This window comes from Cebus imitator, unplaced genomic scaffold (genome assembly GCF_001604975.1).
Source record: "Cebus imitator isolate Cc_AM_T3 unplaced genomic scaffold, Cebus_imitator-1.0 Scaffold131, whole genome shotgun sequence".
NCBI lineage: Eukaryota > Metazoa > Chordata > Mammalia > Primates > Cebidae > Cebus > Cebus imitator.
Window position 1 is genome coordinate 4,501,040 of NW_016107446.1, and position 21,621 is coordinate 4,522,660.

At 48.7% G+C, this 21,621-nt stretch overlaps 1 protein-coding gene across 1 annotated transcript in view; it reads left to right on the plus strand.

Moving 5' to 3' along the window:
- The first annotated feature begins 506 nt into the window (after positions 1-506).
- Positions 507-21,621, plus strand: part of SH3RF3 (SH3 domain containing ring finger 3) — a 361,067-nt gene continuing 339,952 nt past the window's right edge. Inside the window, exon 1 of the mRNA XM_017541145.2 lies at positions 507-1,765. Coding sequence (XP_017396634.1) covers positions 1,184-1,765 — 582 coding nt within the window. The 5' untranslated portion in view covers positions 507-1,183. The remainder of the gene's footprint in view (positions 1,766-21,621) is intronic.

Here is a 21,621-nt window from a genome sequence, read left to right on the forward strand (position 1 = left end):
GGGCGCTGGAGCCCCTCGCACTGCGCCGCCAAGGGTGCGGCGTGGAGCCGGGCACCCGGCGCCAGGGTGCTGGTAGGCGGTCAGCGGCGCCTGCCTCCGACCCGCGACTCCGGAGAGCCAAGGTTGCCGCCGGGAGGAGTCGGCGCGGGCCCCGGGCTACCCCTTTCAACCTGAGCGCCTTCCCCTCCTGCCTTGCGGGGCATCTTCACACCCACACCCAAACGAGGCTCCGGGGCTGTCACTTCTGCGCGCCGCTCGGAAAGGAGTCTGAACTGGGAGCGCTCTGGGGAGTCGTCGGGGAGGATGCCCGGACGTCGGCGGTGTTCCCAAGCTGCTCGCCGGCGCTGGTGAGTAAGGCAGTCGGGATAACGCCGCCCAAACTTTCCTTCGCAACAGCCTTGGCAGGAAACGTTCCTTTTAGAGGCTAACGAAAAGCTGAAAAAAGACTCCGGCGCTTGGAGGAGGCAGGGCCAAGCCTGAGCAGGAGGGGTTCCCTGGAGCCCTGAGGGTGTCCTAGGGAACAAGGCCAATCGCCGGCGTGCGCCCAGGCGAAGGGAGGTCCCGCGGGCGCGGCGCGTCCTTCCCTGCGCCCTGCAGTGACTGAGACCTCCGCGCGCACCCCCGCGCACGTGCTCGCGGCCGAGGAAGAGGAAGGGTCCTGCTGAACCCTAGGGAGAACAGCGACTCGCGAGCAGGCCAGGGGCGCATGGAGGTGCCGCGGAGGCTGTGCGGCTCGCCAGCTGCGCGGGGGAGCGCGCACGCCGCGCCCCGGCCTCCCCGGGGACCTGGCCGGCCGCTGCTCGCACTTCCTGCCGCCGGTCTCCCAGCCGCGAGCCGCCGCTTGCAGCACAGAGCCCGTTGAGCTTCGTGCCCGGCAGTACCCCAGGCCCCCGGCGCGAGGCTGGCGCGCAGCGGGACAGGTGTAGCAGACACTGCGCTCAGGACTGGGCGGGCTTGGCTCGCCGGGAGTTGGCTTGCCGCGCGCGGAACTCGGGTCCCCGCCACGCAGGCCGGTGGGCGCGCCACTTCGCACCGCCACAGCCCTAGCCTCGGGCCACCAGCCGCGGTGAAGAAGTCACGGCAGAGCCTGGCTCCCCGGTCCTGATGCCGGCTGCGGGTGGCGGGATCCACGCCGGCCCCAGGACCTAGGCAGCCGCGCGAGACCGCTGCCGGCGCGTCCCCCATGCTGCTCGGAGCGTCCTGGCTGTGCGCGTCCAAGGCGGCCGCCGCTGCTGCGCAGAGCGAGGGCGACGAGGACAGGCCAGGCGAGCGGCGGCGACGGCAGGCGGCGGCCACGGCCGCGGGGGCGGGCGAGGACATGGACGAGTCGTCGCTGCTGGACCTGCTGGAGTGCTCCGTGTGCCTGGAGCGCCTGGACACCACGGCCAAGGTGCTGCCGTGCCAGCACACTTTCTGCCGCCGCTGCCTAGAGAGCATCGTGTGCTCGCGCCACGAGCTGCGCTGCCCTGAGTGCCGCATACTGGTGGGCTGCGGCGTGGACGAGCTGCCGGCCAACATCCTCCTGGTGCGCCTGCTGGACGGCATCCGTCAGCGGCCCCGCGCCGGCACAAGCCCTGGCGGCAGCCCGCCCGCGCGTCCCGTCCCCGGCCAGAGTGCGGCCCCCACGCTCGCAGGCGGCGGGGGCGGCGCGGGCGGCGCCGCAGGCAGCGCCCCGGGTTCCCCTGTTTTCCTCTCTGCAGCCGCGAGCAGCGCCACCGGCAGTCTGCGGGAGCTGGTGACCAGCAGGAGCGCGCCGGTGGCAAAGGTGAGTATCTGTCTCCGCGGAAGTGGCCACGGCTCATGGGAGTGTGTGGGTGAGTGCTTGGGCGTGGGGGGCAACCATGAGGTGCGGAGGAGACCAAGGGTGGCCCCGCGTTGAGACACTGCTCTACGAGCAACGTCGCTTGCTCTGTGGCGGCATCTGGTCCTAGGGCACCTCGCCGCTTGTTCACGTGCGTCCCATCCTCCCGCAGGGTGGGCACGCCTTCTGTCCCGCTGCTCCCCGTCTATTCCTTGGCCGGACCTGTTACCCTGCCTCTTAAACTTAGCATCGCCCTTGCATCTCTCTAGAAATCGGGTGGAGGGGGGCTTCCTCTGGATCCCCAGATGCTCACTCTGCACACCCTGGGCCTACCTGGAGAAAAGTTAGGCTTCACGTTTCTGGCAGGACTCTGATGTCTGCACTGCGAAGCCCGCGGGCCTCCTGCCTGTGGCTCTGGCTAAGGAGGGGCGGGCTGAAGGCAGAGTGGGACTGGGGTTTGGAAGAATGCTGATCACAAACTCCTTAGTCTGGAATGAGTTAACCTGGAGTCCCCAGGAGCCTTTTGACCCAGCCCGTTTTGGACTTGGCAGTGTCTGCCCAGAAGCCAAGGTCTTCTCCTGGGCTCCCAGGTAGGGTTGTGTTCCCACGTGTGTCGTTATTTATTTTTATTATTATTCTTTCTGGTACAGCCTCATTGTAGGGCCTTAACTGCTTCTGTTTTAGGCGAAAGACTTTGTCTGGACGGCTTCAGTGATTTGGTTTCAAAAGCTTCTTGTAGCCTGTCATAACACACCCTCGACACCTTAGGAACTTAACAGGGGAGAGGGTAGCCCATGGGGTGCTGGTTTAAGTGAGATAAAAAGGATCTGGGTTTTGTTTATTTCTTTAAATGGAGAGAAGCACTTAAATGTTACAAAATATGTCGTCTATCTGTTGGAATAATCATTTGCTTTAGAAACACAACTTTATTCTTCTACTTTTGACCATTTAAGGGGTTGGTGGTGCCTAGTCCTTCCACTATGTATGATCCTGAAATGCTGGGGAAATTCTAGCACCTGGATTAGGCAGTCTGCAAATCTCTAAGGTTACGGTTAGAAACTTAAAATCCTTGGATGCTGAGCTTGAGTTAAGTGCCATGTTTTGCTGCAATGGGCTTTTTTCCCCATGGATCAAGAAGAATGGACAGTTAAGGATAGTCACCCTGGGTCACTTGGGGTCACTGCTGAAGGGGAATTTTTTTTCTTTAGTTTTAATTGTGATTAAATCCAGCTAAATGCTTGCGTTAAAGATTTTCAAACTTTTACTTCCTGGCCTTGCTGTTTTTGATTTAAGGTATTATAATTAAATATCTTGATTTGCAGAGTAAGCGGGTTACCTTCTTCTGTTCTGATAATTGTATGATATTTGGAGCCCTGCTTCTAGTAAAAGTATGGGACATTCTAATGGCCATTTGTTTACAGATGTCCTCCCAGTTTATCTTGGGGGACTTGTGTTTTACCAGGAGGTTAGGAGGTAACCTCTGAACTGTGACAGGCTAAAGCTTTGATGCCACTCTGGGAATTCTGTGACATTTGTAGTACCTTTTAGAACTTGTCAAAGGGGTTGAAGCTTGGAACTTTCAGTAGTGACACTTAGTAGTAGCAGGAAATTCATGTTTTACTCACCAGATTTTGAGACCCTTGGTTGACTTCCTCTGTGGGTTCATGACTTTTTATGCTTTCGGGATGTTGCTGCATCTTGTTTAACAGATGAGCACTTATTTAACTAATAACCAGGAGTCCTGTATGCTGTATTAACACTAAACTACCGCTATATTACCTTGCTGGGATAATAGCATTAGGTCCAGCACATGCTTCCAGGGTGGGGAAGGCTTGTAATAGAGCATCAGGCGTTGAGCAACCCTATACACTTGACTCACAAAGATCTCAGCTGAAAATTACTTTTGGTACTTTATTGTCCATTAGAATTGCTTGACTCCTCCCAGCAAACTTGAATGCTGGATATTGCTGCATGTTATTTAATAGAGGGGCATTTATTTAGCTAATACCATATATGCCGTAATAGCAGGTAACCGTAAATATTATAGTCGTGTCGTTTCCCAATTAGAAGCTCCTCACATCTTCTTTTGGGCCAATTAGGATGTGTATACTCTTTAGGTATGTAGGTAAGTATATGCGTAGCTTGTTTGTTTTGTTAATTTTGTTACAGTTAGACATTGTGACAGCATTATTTTTAAAAAATGTTTTAATATCTATTTGGTATCACCGGCAGGGAACGAAACAGTGTTTTCCCTAACTCTTTACCTGTGTGTTTTTTATCAGTTTTGGTGAATCAAGTACTTGGAGTCCCCTGACCTGGTGAGCAGAAACTCTGAGCTCTGCTTTCACCTGAGCCATTTGAGATAAAGCGCTTTTTTGGAGTCAGTTAAGGATGCTGCCCCTGGAAATCTTATACCCAGTGACGAGTACCCATAGCCTAAGATCAGGACTGTTGGTCTTTTTATTTGCCTGTTGGCAAATATTGTATGTGTGTTGCTTCTTAAAAAGTGTGTTCATATGTGTTACTTCTGAAAGTGACCTTTAAAAAGTCCTATTTTAATGGTATTATCCATCCCTTGCAATTGCTAATGTATGCTAAATTTTTCAGGCTAAATTGTTTGTTTATTGTTTTGTTTTCACAATTTTGCAAGAAAATCCCTTTAATATCCCAAGCTAACATCAATCAGATTGATTCAGTGCAGTGAGAATCTTGCTGAAAGGGTTTTGTTGTTCCACATTGAGTAATTCAAAGCATGCTTTTTAATGTGATTTAATAAGGACTCAAATATAAGACGATACCAATTTTTTTTGAAAAATTTTTAAATCCTTGACTTATATTTGGGCTTATACAGAACATCGTCTGCAGTTCGCCTAGACTGAACTAGGCACTATTATAGGTGAACAAGACTGGCTTGGGCTTTCTTGATGGAGCTGGTATTAGGGGCGGTGGATGTAAGCTGTCAGCCCCAGCTCTCAGAAGATACTTGTGGGCACGGGCTGGTGTCAATCCAGAATTCTGTGAGGGTTACAAGGAAGGACGTTGTCACAAATTAAATAACTCTAGAAAGCTTAGGCAGTGCCTTTGATGACATAAAAGTAGGCATTAGAGCCTAATTAGTGTATCTGTGTTTTGTATTTTGAGGTACAATGGTATATGTTCACATTGGATCTGTTTGAAAATCACTTCTGTGTCTCTTGACATTGTGACTGGGACTTAATAATGGAAGAATATTTTAAGTTGGAGAATCATAAAATTATATATGTTAAATACTTTATTTTATAAGCATACACATATATGATTCTTTCACCATTTTAGGGGGTACAGGGCCTTTCTCTGAGTTCCAAATTGTCTTTTTAGCTGAAACCAGTCACCTTTTATGAATTTCTATTTGTTTCTTTCAAATGGAGTGAAGACTAAAACTTTCAAAGAATTTTGAGTAGAGCATCTTCTAGATTTTAAATAGGCCCTCCCCACTAATGTTGATGTTCTCGTTTACACCTGATTTGACCATTTTAAAGCAAGCTCCCTTGGTTGAGTCTTTCCTACACGGTCATCTTGATTTTCCAAGGGGCAACATTTTTTTTTTTTTTTTTCACTCAAACTTCTTCCCTGGTTACAGGCTATTGAAATGTGCATATTTGGCATCATGAATACAACTTGCATTAAAATAGTTGGGAATAAGGACAACAGATCCCTGGCAAGCACAAGCCTCCCCAGGCAGGAGTGGCTGGCCCAGCTTTGCCAGGGTGTAGTCTCTGGTGGGTGTGGGTGACTTCAGCTGTGTTACAGAGGACGTGCAATGTTGTTTAGTCCAGCTGGTCAGCTAGTGGAGGCTAGGATGGAGGGTGTCTATGATATCTGGAAGCTAGTTACAGTGTTCTTTGGTTCTTGACAGTTGAACTGCTTATACCCGAGATTTTCTGTTGAGCGTTTACTGAGTGCCTGCAGCATGCTGGGCACTTTGACATGTATCACCTTATGGAAGGTTCACAATAGTCCTGCCAAGTGGCTGGCGTAATTATTATTTTGAGGCCCAGAGAAATTGATATTTGGGCAAGTCAGAGAGCTAGGAAGTGAGTAACTTAGGATTCTGTTCCTCTGCCCCTCTGTCCAGTTTGGCTGGAGGGTTGGGGTGTTGTGGTTTGGTCTTGAATGTAATAAGGACTCCAGAGGAATAGGCTAACACTTGGGAGCCTCACAAAAAACCAGACAGCTCACAAGAGAGCAGACAAGTGGTTGATGTGACAGCTGAGTCACAGCGAAGTCCTTTTCAGAAGTGGAAATAGCAGTTTGTAGCCAGAGAGTAAATAATTTAAATTATCATTCATTGAGCACCCCCTGGGCACCAGGCATGGCTGAAGCCTTTGCTGTGGGCTAAGGGTTGAGCGGTGTTAAAGTGTAGTTCATCTGGTCCTTACTGGAACTTGGTGAGGTCGCTAGTTATATAGGTAGAGAAATCAAGGCTCCATAATTTTCTTGCTGAGCGGCACGCAGTTAATAAGGGTGTTTCTTGGAAGATTAACTTTGGCCTTGGTTAGGAGTCCTCTTACTCTACCACAGGCTCAGCTCGCGAGTAGCAAGGTTCTAAACATAAGCAGCAGCCGCCCCTTGCATTCACTGCACCCACGGCTACAGATGCTCTTCTGTGCAAGGCTGCTGTCTTGTAAACCCTGAGCGTGCAGAGTGGTGTGACCCGCAGGAAACAGCATTGAATCTGTTGTGGCTTTGGCCACAGGTGACAGGCAGCTCTATTAATATGTAAGTGAGTGATCCATACTTGTTCTTCCCTTCTGCTCTGCTTCTGTGTTGGCTTCACTCTCAGCCCCACCCACTAGGTTTCAAATAGAGGTCGTGGCTTCAGGTGTCACAGCCCCATGACAACGCCCTGGACACAGTAGGGTTTCTTCCCCTTGTACTTGGTCTCCAAGTCAATGAGCAAACGGTGACCCAGCCCCAACCCCATGCTTCCTTCATACCTCTGGGGACAGTGTTGCCTTTTAGGCTGGTGTCTGAAGCGGGCACACAGGACTGCTTCCATCCTGAGGTGATGGCCTGCCACTTCCCCCAGGGCATGTGGAAGGAGGGGAAGGGGTAGTGGGAATCCCACTAAAAGGAATTTTTTTTTTTTTTTTTTGAGATGGAGTCTTGCTCTGTCATCAGTCTGGAGAGCAGTGGCGCGATCTTGGCTCACTGCAACCTGTAGCTTCCGGGTTCAAGCGATTCTCCTGCCTCAGCCTTCCAAGTAGCTGGGACTACAGGCATGCTCCAACATGCCCAGTTAATTTTTGTATTTTTAGTAGAGACGGGATTTCACCATGTTGGCCGGGATGGTCTCGATCTCTTGACCTCGTGATCTGCCCTCCTCAGCCTCCCAAAGTGCTGGGATTACAGGCATGAGCCACCATGCCCTGCCTGAATGTGGTTTCAATTCTGGCTTCCCACTTCCTCACCGTGTGCCCTGGGCAAATGGGCTAGCTTTCCTGAGCCTTTTTATCAGTGAATTAGGGATGCTATCTGCTTCTTTGGATAAATGGGATAAGTACTCACAGTGCAGTGCCTGGCACACATGATTGGCTGTAGTTTCAGGGCCTATTCTAATAGGAAAACCTTGGAGACTCTTATCACGCATGAGGCACACCTCAGAGTGCCTGCCTTGCTGCTGGTGGATTTGTGGTATTTAGTATTCTAAATTAAGGGTGTATGTGCGTATGTGTATGTGCACATGTGTGGATGTGGGTGTGCATGGGGGTAGGTATGTTGTGAGTCTGATACCATGCTTTGCTTCTAGATTCAGTCAGCCTATGTTGTGGAAACTGGATTGTCAAGCATTACAGGGCCTCTGTGCTGAGTAGTTGCTTGAGTCTGCTGGTTTCCTTTTTAAATTTGTTTCAAGTTTATCTTTGTTATCAGAGGTAGTGCTCCTGAGTTTTACAAACTTCATTAAAAGGGAAAAAATGTCTAAGCATAATATGCTTTAAAAAAACAGCAGGGGAGAATAATCCTGCTCAGTTGCTGATCCAGCCTGTTGGCAGGCTGTCCTGAAAATGAGCCCACCTCTGTTATCCGTAGGACACAATAGCTTGTCTACAGCTGCCTGGAATCAGGCTGCTTGGTGTGATTGAACTGAGCAGAATTCTATTCAATTGTTTCTTCCTCCTGGCTTTTGAGAGCCTGCCTGCTTGCTGGAGCATGACAAATTTGGGGCTCAGTTTTGTAGTTGTTTCTAGCGGGCATTTCAGTTCAATCTGTATTTAATCTCTATCTTTTACAGTTAGCATGATATTTTTGAGGTGCATTAAAAAAAAACACATCAGCAGGCCTTTGCTGAGGAAAATGTTCTTGATAGCAACCGTTGAAGAGGGCAAGGTCAATTTTTATCAGATTTGCCTTGCCTGGGAGATCTTCAGATTTGATGAATGTGAAATGCATGCTTGATGGGTATCCTATTGGAATTTTAATTAACTTTAAGAGAACAGGGTGTCAAGCGGAAGGTGTTGGCAACAGTGAATGGTTTACAGATCATGCAAGCACCCCATAATGTGGGTCTCCCTTTTCCCATTGAGTGAAATTGGAATGAAAAAGTGTATAAAGTTGCAGCACGATCTGGATTCTGCCTTTATTAGGCTCCCCTGGCCCTTGATGGTTCTGCACATCCTTGGAGGGCATTTAGAGCCACAGATCTCCTTTGGGAGACCTGAAGGAGGACCCAGAGGAGTCGCTACTCTCGTGGGTAGCACATATTTACATTGTTAACTGATACAAACGTGAAGATATGATGGTATTTGCAGTTCCACGTAAGGGAATGTGTGCATAAGGCTCACATGAATTTATGTGAGTTTAAATGAATTAGGATTCACCACAGGAAATAGGTCAGGAGGAGGGGTGAGAGAATTTAGAAGCATGTTTGCACTGGGGCACCTGTAAATGTGCTGGAGCCGGGCTCACTGATAGCAAGAGGAGGCCTTACCAGAGAGTTGGGGAGTTCGCAGGGAGCTGTCTTTACCCTGGTTCAAGGAATGGGATGTTGATGGTTTTCCCCCTCTGGCTTCACTGCACACATATTTAAGTATCTGCTGTGTACCAGACACTACAGTGGGCACTGGGGGCCCCAGGGACAGCAATTGCATCAGTCTCTATTTATAATGAAATGTAATTTTTTTCCATTTAGGTAACCAGATATGCTGCAGAGGAAAGTATATCTATATATTATTATTCTGTTTATCTGGCAGGAATTTCTAATGAGGAAAGTGGCCTCGGTGTGATTTGGGGCTTATGAGTTTGCAGTTTTCTCGTCTCTTTTAGTTTCTTCCATCGCCTGGATTTGCTGAATGAAGACTTTGCACTTCTGCTTCCTGGATTTTTCTGACTTTGTGGTGGGGAATGAAGATGGTGAGGCAGAAAGCTGGAGGCTTTCTGAGAGCAGCTTGGTGTGGGCAGCACCTTTCAGAGAAGGTGTCTGCCGGTTGCTGGTTCTTGAGCAGAGGCTGTTCTGGAAGTGCTGTGTGCTCAGGAGACAGGAGAACTTGCTGCTGTGGCTAGAACCATGGAGGTCAGGAGTGTCCGGAGAGTTCTCTGAAATTTCTTTTGATTTTTGTTGGCCATCAAAGCACACCACTTTAGGTGAGAATTCTTTGGATTTATCATTTAGGATCTGAGACACATTCATGGGTATTGCATGAATTTGTTGCTGCATTCCATTGTTGCTCTAGGATGAGCCCAGAGATACTGGAGAGAAAGAAGAAAGGTGAGGGAGGCTTAGGCACATGTCAGTAAATGGTTGCAGGTTAAATAATCTCATCAGGCACCATGCGTCCTGATCAGCCGTTGTTTTTGCATTCAAAGACTAATCGGTTAATCCTCCAAGCTTTGCCTGCCAGTGTTGCTGTTTGATTTGAAGGGTCAAGGAATCCTTCAGATGATTCCTAACCACTTGGAGTGCTCACCCATGTGGGTTGAGGAGAGTACTGTGGGGGCTGGGCTGGCTAAACCTCGGGCCAGGTGGTCTTCTGGAGATCTTGCCTGTGTGGAGTGCCTTTGCCCCATAAATGCAATGGCAGACATGTACATTTATTTCTTAGATAGAAATTTCTAAAAAATACGTCGGGAGAAAGCAATGGGGCTTCAATTTTGCATGTGGGAAAAACAAAGGCTTGGGAGTTTAACTGTAAAAGAATGGACAGTTGCTGTTGTTGCTGGGACTTGAAGGCTGCTTTCAAAATTAGCTTGGTATGCCATTTGCTAGCAAGGTGGCAAGCAAATTTTGAGTAATATTCTGGACTTCATGTATTGTAGTGAACTGATTCTTTCAGAGATGGGTCAGGGCAGCCCCGGGTGTCCCGCTGCTGCTGGTGACTCTAGTCTTCCCCTTTGTCTGCAGCGAGGAGTGGGTTACTCTTCCTCTGGGTCTGCACACCCTGCCTGAAGACTGCAGTTGTAGGGAACACACAGAGTGAATGGTGGCCCAGGTGTTGGGGCTGTGGAGCTGTCACGATGGCCCTGTGTGAGTGCTGCTCTTGAAGTCTGGCCCAGAATGAGTGATGTTAATTATTAATTCAGCCCACACATCTCTATTGACTGCCCCCCCTGTTGCAAACCCTGTGTTAGGCACCGGCATGTACATTGGTCACAAAACCAAAAACGCTCCAGGCCTTTCGGGACCTGACCATTCAGAGGGCACTGTAAACAAAGAGCCAATAGGTAGCTCTTGACATGCAGTAATAAGCGACGTGAAGACAGGGGGCCACAGCCTGGCGATGGCAGAGGACGTGGAATCGTGAGTGGTGCCTGTGGATTTAACTATGCAGCTTATTTGATTTATCTGAAATTATCTACATGTTTACTGTTTTATGGATAAGCCACTGGATTTCTTAACTCTTTATAATCATATTCCAAATCTGCATAACTTAAAAATTGCATCCTATTTTCTCTTCCCAAGCACAGCCAAAGGTAATTAAAACCAGATGTGTTTGCGTGAGATAATGCGTGTGGAACATCAAGAATGTAGATGGTGCTAAATTAATGTTGCCTTAACAAAAAGGTAGCCAGTGAGACTAACCTTTTTTTCACTAAGCTTATGATGCCCGTGGATTAATTTTGTCACTAGCAGTCATTGTCTGGACCAAGTTTGTAGTCTAAACATGTGCAGTATGAAAGGTGGACACTCTCAGAGTCACACTCCTAATAAAAAGACAACCCTCCTGTATCCTGAGCAGCAGTCCTCTTATGCCTCCTGTGGCTGAATTTGTGTTGTAGACTACAGCAGGGGGAAAACTTCCAATGCTAGAAACCTGGGTTTTAAAAAATTAATTTTAAAAATGTGGTTTTCATGGAACTGGCAGTGTATCTGCTGTCTTGGTTTGACAAACTAAGCTTTGACCTGTGCACAGTAATAGGAGTTTTCCTGGATTTAAAGTTGTTGTCCCCAACATACCAAATGAGGTGACCCATGTCAGATTCTATGGTTGAGCCTCACAGTGTGGAAGGGCACCTGCTGCGGGTCAGGAGCCCATTGAACAATGGAGCTGAAAACTTGCAGATTTTGAGCTTTTCAGTCACCTGTTTGCCAAAGACCGATGTGCATTGCTTGGTAGTTTGACATCTGGAGTTGTGTGGACGGGGGTCTACATCCAAAGGGCAGCACCACTGGGGCTTAGTTTGTTCAGGTTTGTGTTCCTAAGCAGATGCAGGCTGTTTGTCTCAAATATAGCTGCTTTAAAGAGACAGAGTGGTTTATTGATCAGAGTTAGTGACTCATGATATATTGAAACCGCGCCCACATAACTTACATGACAAGGCTGGGGAGAAGAGGACTGGTCCACAGAAGGCTTTCCACTTAGTCCTGGGAGGCCCCCTTCCCCTCTGGCCACTGTCCCCTCTAGCACCATCACTGTTGCTTCTTTTCTGAAGGCTGCGTTGATGCACATGGTTGGTGCATGTGGTCGCTTGATGCACGTGGTTGCATGTGGTTGACACACGTGGTTGGACTTCTCTCTCTCTGTTCTTGAGATCAGCTGCATCCAGCCATGGACCCTCTCTTTCGCTGGTTCTTTGTGAATCATAAATCTGCTTATGATGCCTTTACATACTCGTGTTCTTTTTCTGTTTTTCCCAGGCTTCAGCAATTTCTTGCTTTTTAAATTTATGGGAAATATAATTTTTTTCCCTTCTGCAAAAGGCCTGTGTACTCTACACGTGGTTAACAGCCAGTCTGTGCAATGTGATTGATGTTAAAGGTAACATCTCTTCTGCATCCCCAAACTAATCAATGTGCTATCTTTGACTATCAATACCTACACAGTCTGACCCCAAGGGTATCAGTTTTTCACTTGGTGCTATCACTGCCGTAAACAAATTCATGGGCTGAGAAGCCCTTGCTTTCATGACCCCCACCTCCCATCTGGGGCTTCTATGAACTGGATACCCCTGAAGCACCCTGACAACCAGACCCCTGTTGTGGGGCCTTTGGGTGGTGTGAGCTGCTTATATCAGCTGTATTAAAGGGATCAGTGGTATGCTGGGACCCACCCTTGGTGACCCCATTTTAGTCGACTTCATCCAGGTGGAAAGATGCAGCCACACCCCCGAGCCCAGGTTTCTGCAGATTCCTCTCTTTTGTCTCCCTTTCATGCAATTTCTGGCTTCGTTTTTATTTCCTCAGGCTGTTTTCAATGACCCTTCCTCACGCTTCCCTTCTGTGGGCTGTGTGCATTCCTGGGTTCCTCTTCCTCCAACTTGCTCAGTGATGAGTGGGGCTCAGAGCCTCACTCACAGGCTGCCTGCTCCACCACGCCAAGCTCATAGGAGGGGCTTGAGAGCTCTGCAGCCCCTGGGCACATGACTGCCTTCCCCAGTGACCAGGCCCAGCACAGAGCTGAGCCCACAGCTGCAGAGACCGCCAGTCCCCAGGCTGACCAGTTCTTCACAGGTCCAGGCTGAAGCTCCAACCCACTGTACCTTTCTCTATCATGAAATCGGATATGGATTTAGGGTGAAGGTCCCAGCAAGAACAATGATACCTGGAGATAACAGTGTGTCCTGACAAAGAGTTAGGACTCAAAGCCAGCATCTCCTAAGAGAAAGCAAAATACTCATTTTCTAGACCCCAAGGAACAAGTCTTCTGACAGTATCAATGGGAGGGGGTACTGGTTGGAGAAGGAGGTCAGGATGAGGGAGCCGCAGTGGCTCAGGCCAGTTGTCCTGGCACTTGAGGAGGCGGGGGTATTCGTTCAAGGCCAGCCTGGGCAATATAAGAGCCTGTCATTCATTAAAAAAAAAAAAAAGTAAAAAAATGAGGTCAGGGTGAAGGTTGTGTCCAGCTCAGCAAGGCCAGGGTTTTGCTTCCTTTCACCCATGGGACCCCCCAGGTGTGCCCAGTCTGCTGTCAGCTGCGCCCTTCTCCTGCCCGCTGCGAGCTCTATGGGTGGCAGGGCCCTTTCTGTACTCACAGAAGTCTCAAGGAAACCTCCTCTGGCTTGTAGCCATCATTCCAGCCTGCCCAGTCCTCTTCTGGGGATCCTTGAGTCTCTAGTCTCCTGGGAGGGTCTCAGGTACGTGCCTAGAGCTTTTTTGTTGTTGTTTGTTTTAGAAAGAGTCTCACTCTGTCGCCAGGCTGGAATGCAGTGGTGTGATCTCAGCTCACTGAAACCTCTGACTCTCTGGTTCAAGTGATTCACTTGCCTCAGCCTCCCGAGTAGCTGGGACCATAGGCATGCGCCACCATGCCCAGCTAATTTTTGTATATTTAGTAGCAATGGGGTTTCACCATGTTGCCCAGGATGGTCTCGATCTCCAGACCTTATGATCCACCCCCTTTGGCCTCCCAAAGTGCTGGGGTTACAAGTGTGAGCCACCGCACCTGGCCGTGCCTAGAGCTTTTGCTGCAGCCCCTGGCCTGTTCCCTGGGCCCCACCTTGAGCCACCTACTGAGTGGAGTCCCCTACCCCTGGAGAGCAGCAAGGGAGTGCTTCCCATGGTCCAGCCCTCCTGGAGGACTCTTATGCCTTTGTGACTGGACGAGCTGTGCGTTCCCAGTTCTTTGCCAGCTGTCCCACCTCCCTACCCACTTCCCTTCCACAGGTGTTCTTCCCAGGAATAGGTGTTTATTTATGGTCTTGTGTTTTTCTTAAAAATTCCCATGCATGTTATATTCTACTCCAAATTGTGCTTCCTCTGATTTTAATAGGACCCCTAAAGCACCCTGTGGGGTTAGCTCTGCAGACTTGGAATCAAATGTGTATGCCGTGACTTCTTACCTGGCCTCCGTACCCACACAGGCACCCAGCTCTCAGGCACAGTGGCCAAGAGTGAGGAGAGTGAGGGAGGGCTGCTGCCTGGGTTCCCCAGGGACAACGAGGCACTTGGCTGGAGCCAGCAGTGGCCGTGGGAGGAGGATTCTAGCCGTGTCATCAGAAGCCTCTCTGGGTTCTCTGGGGGCAGAACATTTTGCCAGGCTGCTCCTCGGAGCCCCCCATCCTGGAGTCACCTGCGAGGTCAGCTGAACGGAGTGCAGGCTGTCGGGCCAGAGTTTATTTTCTGATTGCTGGTGTTCTCTGGCTTCACCTGCCAAGGCATGGAGGATTGTTGCTGAGTGAAGGAAATGCTGTAAGCTCGTCAGTAAATGTGGGGAGAGGTGGCTGTCATTGCCAGACACTTTCTCTCTCTAAACTTAAGTGGGAAATTTCTGTCAGGTTGAGGAATTGACAAGGATGTTGGCTTTCAAGGTGACAGTTGTCGTGTTGACAGATACAGCACATGGGTGGTAATGGAGTGCCGGAGGGTCGGGGCTGGCATCCTGACTGCTGGAGTGTGATTTGACACCAGAGATGCGAGAGGGGAGAGTGCCACTGCGGTGCTGGTATTCCTGGTGGTGTCCCTAAGCTCGGGGAATGCAGTGTGGGGGACCTGCCATGATGGCCACCAGGTAACCTCAGGAGGAACCTGGGAAACGTGTTATATTAATGTTTCCATTTATTTTAATTGTCCCTTCTATTTATGTCAAGTTGTGTATATATAGAAAAACTGTGGCAGTTGCATAGAATTTCTTTTGGAAACAAATTTAAATAAAAAGTGAGTTAATTTAAAGGAAGTCTTTAAGTAAGTATTGTGAAAGTGAGGCTTGGAGGACCGTAATTTGGATAAAAACTGTCTTAAGTTGAAGTGAAATCAGAACCTCAGAGAGATGTGCACTCTCACGTTCATTGCAGCATTATTCTCAGAGCCAAGATCTGAAAGCAGCCCAGATGTCCATCAACAGATGAATGGATAAAGAAATTGCAGTGGGCTGGGTGCAGTGGCTCATGCCTATAATTTCAGAACTTTTGGAGGCCAAGACAGGAGGATCACTTGAACCCAGGAGCTCGAGACCAGCCTGGGCAGCATAGCAAGACCCCATCTCTACAAAAAAAAAAAAAAAAGAATTAGCTGGATGTGGCGATGCATGCCTGTAGTCTTAGACACTTAGGAGGCTGAGGTGGGAGGATTTCTTAAGCCCAGGAGGTCGAGGCCGTAGTGAGCTGTGATAGCACTACTGCACTCCACTTAGGCGACAGAGCGACACTCTGTCTCAAAAAAAAAACAAAACAAAACCAGGCAGTTTATGCTGTACACACACACACACACACACACACACAGACAGACACACAGACAGACACACAGACACACACAGACACACACAGTGGAATATTAGTTTTTAAAAAAGGAAATCCTGCCATTCGTGACAGGATGGATGAGCCTAGAGGACATTATGTGAAGTTAAACAAGCCACAGACACAGAAAGGCAAATACTGTGTGATCTCACTCATATCTGGAGTCTAAAAACATTGGCTTCATAGAAGCAGAGAATAGAAAGATGGTTTCGAGGGGCTGGAGGTGTGGGAAGAGGAGATATTGGTCAGAGGGCAACGCTTTCAGTTATAAGATGAATGAATTCTGTGGTTCTAATGTGCAGCATGGTGACCATAGTTAATGATACTGGATTATATACTTGAAATTTGCTCAAAGAATAGATTTTAAGTATTTTCGTGGCACCGCAAAGATAACTATGTGAGTTGATAGATGTGCTAACTGGAATGTATATATGTATCAAATTATCATTTGTATGCCTTAAATATATACAACTTTTGTCTATTATACCTCAATAAAACTGGGGAAATAGAAAGTTTACATGATAATGAAAGGTATCTAAAAAAACATACACACACACACAAAGCTGCCTCAAGTCATAGAACAAGCAGACCTAGCTTTCACCACCGCGTCTCCAGGTTTGCCCTTTCAGCCCTGGTTTCCTGTGTGTCTGAAGGCTGGCGCCCAGCTGTGCATGTGCTCAGGGTTTGTATGAGGGCAGAGGTCGAATGGGGTGAATATGAGGAGCAGGGCAGCATTTTATGCTCACAAGTAGTGTTTGGAAAATTGCTTTGTTTGATTTTTAAAACTAAATAGCAAACATGAGAAACCCAGCCTTTGGGATTTATTTTGAGCTGAAACTATCAGCAGGACAAGAAGCGTGACATGCATTCCCCAAGTCCTTATGCTGCTGTACTGGATCCAGGCTGGACCACTCCCAGGCCCACCTGCAGCTGGTGATGCATGCCTGGCACCGGGCTACCTCACACCTCTCTGCATCAGTCAGGTGCCGGGCTGGAGCCTGAGCCACAGCAGAACACTGATCAGGGGTTAAGAACCAAGAAATGGGCAGGAGGCAAAAGGCATGGTGGGAGTAGGCCTCACTCAGCAAGCTTTGTTGCCAGAGCTGGGGTGCTGGGGTGGTGTGGACATTGTGCCCTGTGTGGTGAGGCGTTCAGTGCAGCTCTCAGGACAGCGTACTCACACCCGGCTTCTGGGCTCTACCAGGTGTGGCAGAAGAAACTCCAGGCTCCGTGTCAGGAAGGGCCCTCTGGAGAAGCTCTGGAGAAGTGGAGTGCTAAGGGCCCTCTTTCAGGGCCTGGAGTCATCTTTGAGTCTTCCCTCACTAGCTACATCTGTGTCCCCAGGTTTGGTCCTTTGCTTCTCTTGAAAGGGGCAGTTCACTCCTGCCTTTCTGCTACTTCTGAGACAGAGCCATGTCCTGACTGGGTCCTTCCTGACCACGGTCTCCCCCGTTCATCTGTGCCCATGGCCCTGCTGATTGTATTAAAATACTGTTCGGTGGTTACAGGCCCACTCAGCACCCTTTAGGGCGGACTTCATGCCAGGCTTGAGGTCCCACAGCCCTGCTCCCCATGAACCTATGAGCCTGTCGCTGTCTCATTGCTGCACTGTGTTCCTTCCTGCTGTTGGCTCTTTGCTCATGGAAGACTGGTCGCCTTCACCATTGGTTTGTCTGTCTGTAAGGGACTGCCGGCTCCTTTCTCATCTGCGAGACGCTGCAGAGAAACCCTCACGGCGGGGCCTGGTCTATCATGCTTCCTCACACTTCCTCCACCCACAAGCCTGTCCTGGGGGCCTCACTGCTCCACACATGGTTGAGTGACCCTTGGCACTGCTCTCACCATGCATTTCTAGATTCTCATGGACTGCCTGGATCTCTGTTCTAGAATATATCTTCCAGTTGTTTTCTAGGTCTTGGGTGTTCTCACAGGTCAGGACCACACCATCCATTAAGCCTGCCCACTTGTGTGAAAGGGCGGGAACCCAGGAGCAGTACTGGTTTGTTGCTTGGCATAGGCTCAGGAGTGTAGTGGCATGGTGGTGATGCTTCCACGTCACCAGGTTGAAAGGCAGGACGGAGCAGCGGAGCTGGGGAGGCTGCGTAGGGCTATGGGTGTGCATGGAGCTCTGGAGCCCAAATGCCTGGGTTCATGTCCCCCTCCCCACACATCCTTGCTGTGTACCCCTGGGCAAGTCAAAGGGCTTGGCAGTCTCACCTCCAGGCCGCAGCATCCTCATCTCTGTGGGCCGAGGGAGTCCATGCAGGAAAAGCACCGAGAGACGTGCCAGCTGGACAGTTAGGTTTAATAAAGGTGAGGTGTCACTGCTGTTGCTGTTCTTAAGCCTTAAGTTTTCTTAGAATGCAAATTAGAATGCATGGCATGGTAATAATGGCCATTATCATTGGAAATAACATTTGTTGGTCACTTTCTGGCTGCTCCTACAGCCAGATTAAGGGTCAGGCCAAGGGTATCAGTAAAGGTCCCTGAAATGTCACTGGGACAAATTGCCAAAGGGATCATTCTGGCTTCCCAAAGGTGGGCAGGGCCTCAAGTGCAAAAGAATAGTGGTGACCAGTCACTCCTCTGTATAGCTGGCCTGTTTCTGTGGAGTCTATGGAGTCTTCTTGCATCAATTCCATGCCAAGAGGCCTCCAGGGTGGTGAACAAGCTCATGGGTCCCATCAACATCCAATGGTGGGAGGAAGAGCACTTCCTAGCACTTTCTTGTTTCTGTTTAGGAGCCAAGAAGCCTACCTCTGAAGACATGCTGTCCCCAGCACCACCTTCAGCCCAGCCCTTCCTCCACTGTGGGTCTGTACCGTGGGTGGCTGACTGACCATCTCCTTCTGCTTAAGGCTGGTTTGGTCCCCAAAGTCAGGCTGGGACCCCAAGGAAGGGCCTGGATTGGGGGGTCCCAAAGAGTTGAGATCTGAGTATCTTTTTTACAATCCTTCCTTCCAAAAATTGTGGAACTCCGTTTTCTTTAGTGCCCCCTTTCCTTCTGTTTTTCCTCCTGTTTTTCCTCTGTCCTCCCCTTCCTTACCCTCCACTCCCCTGCCCTCTCTCTCTTCCCCTCTTCTCTTCTTTCTCTCCCCACCATATCCTATCAAGTCCTCAGAGTCCCACTAGGAAACACTTCTGGAGTAACTGTTCCCATCTTTCCTCCTGGGGCCTGCCCTGGGGCTCATCTCCCAACCTGATGATCTCTCAGGCTTTCTCCTAAGCAAAGGCTCTCCCCTCCCCCACAACTGTCCAAACAAGTTCTCTTCTTCCCTGTCTCATGAGTATTCCTTTTTCCCCTCTTGGTGACCCTGGAGCAAGTCAGAGGATGGGTTTCTTTTTGTCAAAAGACAGAGGTGTTGGCTGGCACTTCCTTGACGTGAGCACCTTGAGGTGCTTAGGAGAAAAGACGAGGATGCCTGTTTCTTGGAGTTATAGCTGTCCTGCTGCTGAGAGGTTTGCTCGAAAGACATGAGAGGATGGTGCTGCTGTCTCCCTATCAGAGGCACATCAGGGAACTTTGAGTGCTTTTGTGGATGAGACTGTCTCTGCGCTGATGAGCACCTTGCTGTTGCTGGGGCCAGATGAAGGGTAGTTACTGAGTTTCAGCTTCATTGTGCTATTTGTATACTAAACAAACACTCAATCTGTGCATATTTATTATTTCCCATCTACCACTTGGTCAACAGATCTGATAAGAAGCCCACACTTGAGGGAATTAGCACTAAATGGAATGCTAAACATAGTACTGTAAATTGTCCAAAAAGAAGCCTAGTCAATTATTCAAGAGGGACATATCAAGGTCTCATCGTACATTATTGATTCCTAGTTCTCTCGAAAATGATTTATTTGTCAATTGCCCATTAAGTGACCTTTCTAGTATATTTTCCTGCTTCTGGGTCTTAGGACACTTTGGTTTTGTAATTTTAATTTCTCTTGTAAGTATTCTGAAGTTAACAAGCAGTTGTTCTAGCAAAATGTCCCTAATTGGAGCCTAGCCCATTAATCTTTCGTTCAACAACTCATGCAGATGAATATGCATGTACATTTCCATATATACATATACAGTTAGACATTTTATAAACTCTGCATTTATAATTATTAATCGATTGGCAGTTCATCTCTTTGAATTAAGAGTTTTGGGGGACTGGCTCATTTCTGCTGTACTTTTCAGGTTTGGTTGAGATCTGTGAGCCCCTCAAAATCCATTGTATCACGGACAAGGTCAGCCAGGAGGTTTGTTGCATGGTCCCTGTGGAATCCAAGTTCAGGGAAGGGCTCATTTGACCAGGCTGCCTGCCGGGTCCTAGGCAGCCCACTTTGTGTGCTCTGGTCTCACATACCCAGTATGCAGCATGTTCTCACTCTGCCTGCTCTAGGGCTTAGGCTTTCTGTAGTATCTGTTTCCTCTTGTGAGACGGGCCCTGATCATGCCATATGAGCAGATCATATGAAGGGATCTTCTGGGCCGATGTGCAGCAGCCAGCCCAGGCCAGAGTGCCATCCATGGTCTTTCATGTCACTATGGTGGAGCTCAAGAGCCAGCTGTCATAGGGAGGGCTTCTTAAAGGTGTTCTTCCTTTTCCTTTTTGGACAAATTGGTAAGATGCTGTAGCTCAAACCAAACTGTGTACAAATTTCTGCACGTGTGGGCTGATACTTTGGAAGAATGAAAGAAGGGTTGAGTAATTGGCTCGGGGGAATATTACTGCTGACTGGTGCCATTTTGATGAGTAATAGACCCCATTAGATCACAGTAAAATACTCGATTATGTATAATTAAAGATGGCATTAGTCAGGCAGAAGCCACAGCGTTTAAAAATGTGAAAGGGATAATTTCTAATGCTGAAAAGTGCATTCATGTCTGAAGAAACAGAGCATAATGTGTAATGAGTTGAGTTCTGAAGTTACTGGGGCTCGGTCATAGGCAGATGCTTGTTTAGCAGGATAGCTGCTATGCTTTTATTTTTAGGTCTCAAAAATGTGTAGGGACAGCAATCATGGCAGTGCTTTTTTACTTTTTTTTAAAAAAAGTATTTTAGGTGAATTCATGGCTTGTGGAACAATTCTGATTGGTGATTTTACCCAAAAAATCAAATCCTAGGCTTTCTTCTTTGCAGAGCAGGCAGAGCCCAGGCAATTGGGAATCTTTCTTTCCCTGTTTGCACTTCTGGCTTTCAACTGCAGATCCCCCTTCCTCTTCTCATTTATCCATTTGTTCTTTCCATCCTTCAGAGGCTTCAACTGAGTGCCTCATGCAGGCCAGACACTGTTCTGGGCTCTAGGAAGGAGCAGGGAGCCAAGCTGAGACTGGAGCTCATGCTGATGGAGAGGGCAGGGCTGGGGGCAGGGCCACGCTGCTATCCTCGGTCCCATACCCACCACTTTCATTCAGACTTTTCTAGTCAGGCACTAAGAACATTCTATGGCTCCTCTGGGACCAGTTTTCTAGGAGATCTGTTGGCTTAGAGCTGAGAAGTCTCTATGGCTTGGCTTGAGCTTCTCCGCTTTATTTAATCAAGAGTCAAGTGTCTGGCACAGACTTTAGTTATTAATAACATTGCTATTAATGTTCACATTGACAGTCATTTGCACTTCTAAACCTCTTTCATCTCAGAGGTTACCACAACATTTCATGGGCATCAGATGAATGGCTTCAAAGGAAGGCACAGGGCTCTCTCCCATGAGGACTCAGGGGGAATTCACTTGTTTGAGAGAGCAAGTGTGTTAAGGCAATTGTGCCTGGGCCTGTGTGGGATGTACTGCACCTGTGACCTGGCATGCAAAGTCCAGCGGGAGGACAGCTGAGCATCTCCCTGCACGTGTCCATTCAGCACCTATGTGTCCTTTGGCTCTCCGTGGCAGCAGCAATGTTGCAGAGAGCAAGATACAGTCTGGCCTCGTGTTGCTTACATTCTAGCTGGTGCCATTGGGGCTCTATCAAGACATTGTGTGTAATTGACAACTGGAAACCTTAGCTACAATGGAGATGCTTTGTAATGCAGGTATTTTTGTACTCTAATTGGACTTAATTTAGATTAAAATATCAGGGGGTGCTTTTTTTTTTTTTTTGTCCTAGTGGAAGGTTAAAATCACGTTTTAATGGCAGCTGTGATCTTTGATTAAACTAGCGGCTCTTGACTTGGGCTGCATGTTGAAGTACCCTGGGGAAC